This window comes from Chenopodium album, chromosome 19 (assembly GCF_948465745.1).
Source record: "Chenopodium album chromosome 19, dcCheAlbu1.1, whole genome shotgun sequence".
NCBI lineage: Eukaryota > Viridiplantae > Streptophyta > Magnoliopsida > Caryophyllales > Amaranthaceae > Chenopodium > Chenopodium album.
The window spans coordinates 5,466,877-5,476,521 of NC_137852.1; the positions used below are offsets into that span (position 1 = coordinate 5,466,877).

Here is a 9,645-nt window from a genome sequence, read left to right on the forward strand (position 1 = left end):
ACTAATATAATGATAATCATTTTAAGGATTACTACCTTAGAATTTTCAGAGCCTTATGATTGAGATATTACAAATTATTTTTAAAATAGAGAGATCATCCAAAATAAAAGTCACCTAGTTAATCAGTGAAATTCACGCAAGTCTGCCTGCTTACGTCCCAAAATAAATGTGTAGAGTATCTCGTGATATTATGCATATCAATGGTTTATCTATAGGGCATACAATATGATATAAGGAGGTATAAGAATCATATCTAGGATGCTACGTGCGTCCATATATATTCAAGAAAACGCATGAAGACATACATCGAATTGAATTAAGTTACGGTAGAAGACAAAAAAAGATTTTATAATACAAATTATCTTGTTTGGTGCAAGTTCTCGATCTTATTCATAAAATCTCAAACTCAAACAACAGCTTGAAATTTTGGCATTACACTTATGATTTCAAGTACAGGAAGAAAAGAGTTGTATTAATTAGGAAATACAAACAAATTAATAAACATTAATTTAGACAATATATATATCTTTTGTCTCCTTGATGGAATCTAACCAAGAACTTTCAAGTAGAACTACCTAGGTTTTTGCTACTACTAAACTTGTAATTAATTTGTCTGAGAACTTTGTCCCTATGACTTCTTATTTCTTTACTATTTTTTCAATTCCTTTTGTCTCTTCTTAACTTCATATTCTTACATCCTTGGAAATGTCTTTTTTTTTCCTCTCTCTTTCATCCTACTTTGATCGATCGAGCTTCATCTTGGCTTAGCTTAGCTTGTTGTTCCTTCTGGTCTTTGGGTTGAAAGAATTGCATCAATGGCTTCCCTTACTTGTGAGATGTTAGGAGCTTTTCCGCCTGCCACAGGCCAAAATTCATCGGTTGCCAATACCTAATCAAGATTTATGCATTAGGTTAGCTAATGCAAAAAAAAACTAAGATGTACTACCGCGATTATTATAAAAACAAGACATGGATGAGATTTGATTGATTACCTTTACTTGCAATTGTAGGAACTTGACATAGCCAATAGCCTTTTCTAACATAGTCACCAAATCAACCTAAAGGTGTGAATGGATTAGAAACATAGTATTTGACAAAATAAATTTGAAAATAATTGATGAAACAATTAGGGTTTATGATCATATATACCTTGGAGCCATTAGGTACAAGATCTTGGAGAATTTTTAGCCTCTCACTAATCCTTTCTCGTCGATTCTGAATTGACACACACCCACAAACACTTTTAATTAGTTGTAAATTATATGAAATTGATTTGAAGTTGATGAAAGAAGCAAAAGTTATGTACCTTAGCAGCGATGCTTTGAGGGTCCTTGGAGGTTGAAGATTTGGTTTTTGCAGACTTTTTTGAGGCACTTGTGCACTGCTTCTTGGAGACTTGCATGGTTTCTTCCTCCTACAAAACCATTCAAATTAAGTAAATTAAATAAAATACATAGACCTAGGTATTCTACAATATTATTTTCAAAAGCTACACTACACTAATTACTATGCAAACATAGATATGCAAATTTAATTCACCAAGGCAAATTAATGCACTAGGGATTATATTAATTAAGCATGAAATTATGTTCAATTCTCCTGCATCATAATTACTGAAGATCTATGTCTATGTATCACTAATTAATACAAGCATGTAACATAATAATTAATGAAAAAAAAGGATGATCATAAAATATGTATTTTTTTTAAAAAAAAATGAATTTGTTGAACATGATGTATTTACCATATGAGGTCTCTTGTTGAAGCATGTTTGTTGTGTTCCAGACTCTTGAGGAGGATCGGTGATGGCCTCGGTGTAGAGCCATTCATTAGCTTCATCTTGATAGCCACCATCACTCGCGGTTTGTAAGCAATTAACCTCTTCCAAAAGGCGCAAGTTTGAGGTGCAATTCTTCATCAATTTGAGGTGATCATGACTCATACCACTACTACTACTAGCCTCCCACATTGGATGATAGTGGTGATGATCATTACTAAAAGTAGTATTATCCTCTTGTTGGAAGCTAAGTAATGATCCACCACTATGCATCAAGCTTTCATACCCGGCTTTGAAGTTAATCAAGGAATTAGCTTCCTCATGAGGTTGATAATTCGAAGCTTGAGGGTGTTGAATCACAAAACTACCGCCGTTGCTAGAATTAGCACTACTAGTTGAGCTAGATAGGGGTGGTGAAGGGCTCATAACTTGAGTATTATTATTGTTCATAATTATCTTACTATTACTACTAGGGCTTTCTAGGGCATCGCCTTCTCGTTTTTGATTAAAATTATCAAATCCATAAGGGGAAATATGAGGGAATTGAAGCGATGAACCGGCTTCTAACATATTACCATAAAAAGAACAAGAGGGTGTTTGATGATGATCTTTTGCAAGTGCCATGGCTAGAAATAGCAAAGCTAGTTACTTTAAAATGGTTTAGAGGGAACAAGATTTTCTACTAGCTTAGTGTATTTTCTAATTTAGTTGAGTTTTTGAGTTGATTTCTAGCTATATAGAGTTTGGCTCAAACCCTAACTATGAACAAGCTAGGTGAGTTTGGTTTTTGAGGGAAAGACCTATTTGTTGGGAACTCAATTAAGGTTTGAAGGTACTTATACTAAAGGGGTGATGATGTAGGTGTTTTATAAAAAAGAATTTTTTATGGAACTAATAGATATGTGGCTTAAAAGGGTTAAATTACCAACAAGTTTGTAAAAAAATCATTTTAATTTTTTAGTTATGGAAAAAATATATAAGTAACACAAATTAATTCAATCAGAACGCAAAATCAGATTAAATTAGTCATATCTATTCTCGAACACACCTTATATTCAGTGTGCTATTAAGGCTATTATTTTGCTCATTTATAACCCGATATCTCTAGATGTACCCTCGAAACATACTTACGTAATAGACATAATGAATTGCACCCATCAAAAATAAGAAAAGAGAAAAGGCTAATTGCACAAATAATCGTATAAATTATGAATGTATACCTTGGGATTGTGAGTTGGCGGATGAAAAAAAGAGTAAAAAAGAGCAGAAACAACGGCGGATCTTTCGCGAAGCCCACGTCTGAAGAGATTCCTTTAAACATATAAATCATGAGTTTAATACTCTCAATTTCATCATTTGCTCTCTTTCCTACCTTGTTTCCCTGATTTTTTTTCTCATCATTTTAGTATTTAGAACTATCTATTTCACGTGGCTTTCCTAATTTTATATTATTATGGTATAATTTTTTCTTTGTATGTTAGCTAGCTACCTTATATTTTTTTTTTTTTTTTGAAGGGGGGAGATAAAAATTCATTAATAATAAGCCATACGGCACTTACATAAGAGATCGTAATCGAACAATACAAAGACAAAAGAACCAATTACAAGTTCGAAATAAAGGAAACTACAATTGCACTCGCAAAATGACTTTCTTAAGTACCCTTGGCTCATATAACGCTGTCCTATGCAGCCTCTTGCAAGGGGGTCCGGCAATATGCTGTAGTTTCTGACGTGAACCTTCATTGGCTCAGAATCCCGTACTCCTCGACCTGAAATCAAAATTGGTGTCGTACACTTCACCATAGACAAGACAATCTCCGATTCAAACACGGATATCGGCATGGAAGCATAACCCTTAAGTCCAAACCAACAGAAGATCCAACCAAAGCCCCATAGCCAAAAAACCCGGCTTAAATCCTGCACCAGAAGATCGGTACACCGATCTGCATGCCCCATGTCACCCAAACACACCACACAGACAGAAAAAATAACAAAACTAAACAGCACACAAAGACTCCTAAAACAAAAAACAGGAAGAAACTTAAAAACTAAAACAACGAACAAAACCCTAACAACCCACCCCGCCGCCACTCCGAGCACAACCACCAAAGCTCCGAGGACCACCAACCTAACCCACATGTCGCCTGACAATAAAACCCGAACCACCAAGGCCCGCCCGAGAAGCCCATACCCCCCACACCTCTGAACCGCGGCAGCGACGACCCTACGCGAGGGACTAAGAACGGCCCTACGTGAGGGACTCAGAGGGATCTCCCTCCCCGTTCTCGACAACAACGGCGCAACGACGGACAAAACGAAGGGGAATAGCCACGGCGGGGAAGCGGCAACGAAAACCGGCGGCAAGCCGGCAGCAAGGCCGGTGAGAAACTGTAGCGGCCGAAAAGGGGAAGCAGAGCGCGATGCTAGGCCGGAAAAACAAAACACCAAAACAAAAACTAAAACGCAAGAGAGAAAGGAAAAAAACAAAATAAAGGAGGAGATCGGAGGCTCGCCGACGCCGTGGCATGGGCGGTGAGCCGCACGCCGGCCGGCGAGCCTCATGACTGGAGAGGTTAAGGGGGAGGCGAAAGGGTTTGAGAGAGGGAGAGGGGCGCTTGAGGTGGACTTTTTTTGCTACCTTATATTATATCATTAATATCAATAATAATAAGATTATTATTACTCGAGAATTATTTGTACAGTAGTAAAAGACAGTTCACCTAAGCTAATTTAGTAATTTATCCATAATTATACGTGTTAATTTTGGATTGAAATTGTATCTTGGGAAGCTAACATAAGTTTAGGACTTTAGGCTGTGTTTGTTGTTGATTATTAACGAGTTACAAATTCTACCTAGAGTTAGGACTTTTTTTGTGGTTTATAGGAATTAACAAGTTTAATTAATTTGAATTTAGGAGTACTAATTAATCAGTTTGCATCATAGTGTAGATTTATATATATTGGCGTCATCACGACTTAGCTACAGTAATGAGTGGCAGATCTACAAATTCTATAATTAGGTAAGCACAATTATAGGTTTTCTCTGTTTGGTATTACTTTGTATTAGTCAAATACAATTTTAGTACGGAGTTCTATTTTGGTAGAGGATGTTCTTATATTAGCTCACAATTTTTTTTTTATTTTTTTTTGGTACATACGTTTATTGAGTTGAGAATGTCCTGGCTCATTTAGTGGCAAAATTTAGTCCATCTTGAGTTCTTAACAGAGTAGAGCATGTTTGTATCATATCGACAGTTTAACAACTGTTTCACCCAAGATATCATAATCTCAACAGACTTACAGACGATCTAGATACTATTATATATTTCAATTAATAAAAGTTCATTCATCGTCATTTTCCCTTGAAAAACTTGATTGGTGAGGGGGAGGAGACTAAGTCTTCCACATATAAGGTTATGCAAAACCTATCATTTTGGCTTGATTTGGAGCCATCAAACCAACATGGTCATAAAACAATGTTTTAGTCCATCCTCCGTCCTTGTAAGTTCTTGTCAATATTATTGTACTCTGGATGGAAGGGGTTCTTGATCCCACCACTAGATATTACGTATATAATATTAATTTTTATAAATACAATTACGCTCAAACAAATAGTTTATTGGTAAAACTTTTTATGAAATGGTTCAACAACAATAGTCATAACAATTAGTCAATTAGTATATGGTGAAACACTGGTTTTCTTTTCAACTGTTCAAGTAATATCTTACCTTAGTTTAAGTAGTAGCTAACTTGTAATGATGTGTTACAATAAGCTATAATAACTGAGACAATATATATATATATATATTATGAATATCATATGCCTATCTACGGACATCTACATACAAATTGTTTTCGTGTTCTAATTATAAATATTTTTATTGGTTGGTAAAAATTGCAGATTCTTGATATAAATATAACCGTTTTTGTTAATACGGCCTATATGGTAGGCGGTAATAAATCTCTAATGAAAATAAAGCAAGTTAAGTTACATACTATACATCATATGAGAATGAAGTTGGTTTGCCGGCCATATAATTCGAGATTTTTATTATTAAATTACGTATATTTAATTCATTCTCATTATTTTAATTTTTCATTACCACGTACCTATAGTATTTTTAATCAAAGTGTGTAAAGATTTCTCAAATAAATAATGGTATATTTATAAATCTTCATTCGAAAAGTAAAAAAAGAATTTGCTTGAAATATCTTGCAACAACATTTAAAGCTTCGATCTATTATACGTAAAATGCCATGAATCATGATGCTCATCATAACTTTGGTGAAATCTTGAATATCGAAAATGTAGCATTAAAAGAATGTGTACTAGTACATAGAATTTGAATAAGTCGTGAATCATGAGGGTGAAACAAGCTAATAAGAGAGCACATGTTTCAGTAAAAGACATGAATTGGAAGAAGAGGCAGTATACAGTATAAGTACAACAACGTTGGGGACCAATTTATGACTCTCATTGTAACAAGCGCTCGCACTTCCCTTGTCTCTAGGAGATTATGCTTTTCCCACTCTATTCTTCAGTTTTTAAAACTTGCTTACGTCAAATTACCTTTTAATATCGTTTGGTGATTATCGAATTCTAAGGAAAAAAAAAAAAAAAAACCTATTATGACTTCTTATACGGAGAACTCTATTCAAATTGTATCGATTATCAAGTTAAAAAATTACACATCATTCAACGTTGCTATGTCATATTCCGTAAATGAATGTAACCCTAAGCTAAGCATGATGCTACCTTTGTAGTTTTAGCATGAATTCCCATTTGAATTTGAAATATTTCTGATTGGCAATGACTTTGTCCAAGGCTACCACATTATCAAATCCTATTCCTACTTTCCTATGCATGTAACACATTATCAAATCCTATTCCTACTTTCCTATGCATGTATGACGTTACATCTTTTTTAGGGTATATAAGATAATCCATAGACACCTTTCATTTAATTTATATGAAGATTAGATTCCTAATTAAATTGCATTATTGGGTAGAATATTATTCCATACTAACTCTAACCTAGATGAGTTGTAACTTTTTCAATCTTATTTACGGGTCAAATGACAAGAATTATCTACCGGTTAGTTGTTAAAGAAAGCTAAATGCATTACACTCCAGATATATATCAAATTCCTTACCATTATTAGAAATATCGAAATGGTTCTCACAAACATGACTTCGCTATCTTAACTATAAAAACAATCATAAGAGGTTTATCCGTAATAATCAGAGTAGAGTTTCTTTTACTTACCTCCCAAATGAACTTTACGGGCACCTTCTATGTATAGAACAATTCCATAGGACTAATAGGAATTAGTATAAGGTTTAGATTAGCCAAAATGAACAACCATACTTCCACACATAATTACGTTAACTTATTCCTTATTCGTAGTAACAATTTTCGAAGCAACTCATCGTACATTATTCACAAATTAAATAATTCCAAATTTTCTTTTACGATTAGTTCATAAAAATAAAATAAAATCCTTCTTGAGCCACTAGCTATAGACCAGACATATTAATTGAGCAGCGGGTATGATTAAAGAAATATTATTAGTGGAAGTAGCAATTATGAATCATATCACAACAAAAATCTCCATTATTTTTTTTTTAAAAAAGAAATTAGTACAAAATTGAAAATCTCACTCTTGGATTTTGCAAATTACAAAAATTAATAATTATACTCCAGTAATAAATGAGGTGGTTGTACTTTGTGCTTAGGCATGTTGGCTCTTTGTTAACTTCCGAGGCTCTTTAATGTAATATATGAGCATTTCCGTGTTTTTGCTAATTTCGAACAATATTGTTGACATCTCCTAACATCTGTCTTTAATTCAAACTATTTTCTCTCTTTTTTTATGAATCAAGATGTTAGATAAATGGAAAATGATGTATTCGATTTTATAATGAGCTAAAGGCAGAATGTTGTATTCGTACAAAGTACTCCATCCGTCCCTTAATACAAAGTCTCTTTCATGCATTTATTACTCATATAATAAAGAGAAAGAGGTTTTTAATTTAGAGACGGAAGGATTACTATTTTAGAAAATATATCTTGTGTAGATAGAGTTTTTTTAGCTCCAATTCATAGATCATAGATATACGTACTGGAAGTCTTCAGATCATTAATTGGTTTTTTTGTACCCATTGTAACTTTATCTCTATGGGTATGTTAAATTTCACCTGATTTTTACTTATCTGATCTTATTAGACCTAATTAAAACTTATTTTACTTGTAATTTAAACTCGGACAACCCTTATTAGAACTTATTTTCCTTGAACTGAACTTATCTTAACTTAAATGAACTTATTAAAGTTGAAATAAGTGAAAATAAAGTGAACAAAATAGACCCTGCACTTCTTTCTTTAAGAATGATACAACAATTATTTAAATTAAATTTAGAGTTACTAATTAATATTAAACTAATAAAAAAAAAAGTGGAATTTATTTCTGACATATCTCCAAAAACAAAGGGAAACTAGAGTTTTTTTTTTTTTTTTTTTTTTTTTGATAAGAAAAGGGAAACAAGAGTTACTACATTTTTTTAGTGTTATCTAGATCAAGCATACACAAACTTTACAAAAGTATCACTTTGGGTAAATGGGTCGGATTTAGTATGGCCGGGTTTGGTTTAAGTTTAAAACATACTAAATTATTGTATCTATATAAATTAGGTCGGTTTTATTTACCCAGAATTAGTATGGCTGGGTTTGGTTTAAGTTTAAAACATACTAAATCATTGTATCTATATAAATTAGGTCGGTTTTTGACACCTCTAAATACACTTTGTAAGCTTGTTCATAATGTTACAAGTAAACCTTGCCCCCATAATTCGGACTTGATAAAAAAATTTGGAAAAAGGAACTTTCAAATACTTGGAATTTAGCTTGGAAGTTAGTCTAATTTTGTCCTTTCTTCTGATCTTATGATTGCAAAAATATGCTTATGTAGAAAAAACAAGGTTTTTATCTTGTTGACTTATTATGAGCCGCTAAATTGTAAAAGGAAATTAGGATAAATAAAGGCATAATTTAGCATATAATTTTGAGTAATTTTCAAACTTTGTGGGCGTATCTTCATATTTTTGTGCCCTTATAGCTGCGGCTGCTCTTAGCATGGTCCAAAAATCCAATTGTTTGAAAGAAATAAAATAAGAAAGAATTATTTTTTCATAATAAAACCTAACAACAGTATAATTTCACCAGAAAGGAACAAATAGAGATTTTTCTGTTGTATCTCTTCAACCAGTTTAATCATCCAAGGAGACACCGACAAAATACACATTTTCTTTGAATTTGGATTTTGGAATACATTTATTAATATTTTATTTACAAAGTAGCATTTGGTTTTTAGCGCATGAGAAGCATACACCAATTTTACTTTTTTATTTTCATTTTTTATTTTATTAATATTATATATTTATATGAAAAAAAAAAAAAAAAACATACACCAATATGGCTTCTATATTATTATGATAATAACAACAATGTAAAATTAGGAAAAAGAATGTGTCAAAAAAAAAAAAAAAAAGGAAAAAGAAAAGAGTCTACAATTTTATCGTCCAACAGACATCCCCAAATCTAAAAGTAATACTAAAATTGTTTGCGCCATGAGTACGTTTTTAACACGGCCCAGCCCTGCATACGCTACTCGGCTCTCCTTAGGCCAAAGTCCAGATAGTTGGCCCAATGTTGGCCCAAATAGCCTAAACTGAAACCAGTTGGGCCCATTAGGTTTTGAACACCTTACATTCTCCCACACAATAACAAAATCTGAACTCTGAGCTAAAGCTGTGAGCTTGAGGCTCATAAGACAGTCATTACTCATTAGCTGTGTAAAGTTGGTTAACTG

General features: G+C 33.0%; 1 protein-coding gene across 1 annotated transcript; it reads right to left on the bottom strand.

Annotated features, from left to right (window-relative positions):
* Nucleotides 1–537: 537 nt before the first annotated feature.
* Nucleotides 538–2,457, bottom strand: LOC145595876 (putative transcription factor bHLH086). Its single transcript, XM_081652304.1, has 5 exons — nucleotides 1,745–2,457; nucleotides 1,307–1,411; nucleotides 1,150–1,215; nucleotides 993–1,058; nucleotides 538–889 (listed from the first exon to the last, which is right to left on the bottom strand). The coding sequence occupies exons 1-5, from the start codon at nucleotides 2,399–2,401 to the stop codon at nucleotides 770–772; spliced, it is 1,014 nt and encodes a 337-aa protein (XP_081508430.1). The 5' UTR covers nucleotides 2,402–2,457; the 3' UTR covers nucleotides 538–769.
* Nucleotides 2,458–9,645: the final 7,188 nt, after the last annotated feature.

Excerpts from the sequence above, each read along its gene's own strand:
- LOC145595876 (XM_081652304.1), bottom strand. The coding sequence starts at position 2,401 with ATGGCACTTGCAAAAGATCATCATCAAACACCCTCTTGTTCTTTTTAT. Across the intron at positions 1,059-1,149 it reads TTGTACCTAATGGCTCCAAG|GTTGATTTGGTGACTATGTT; the intron begins GTATATATGATC and ends TCACACCTTTAG. Across the intron at positions 890-992 it reads TCCTACAATTGCAAGTAAAG|GTATTGGCAACCGATGAATT; the intron begins GTAATCAATCAA and ends AATCTTGATTAG.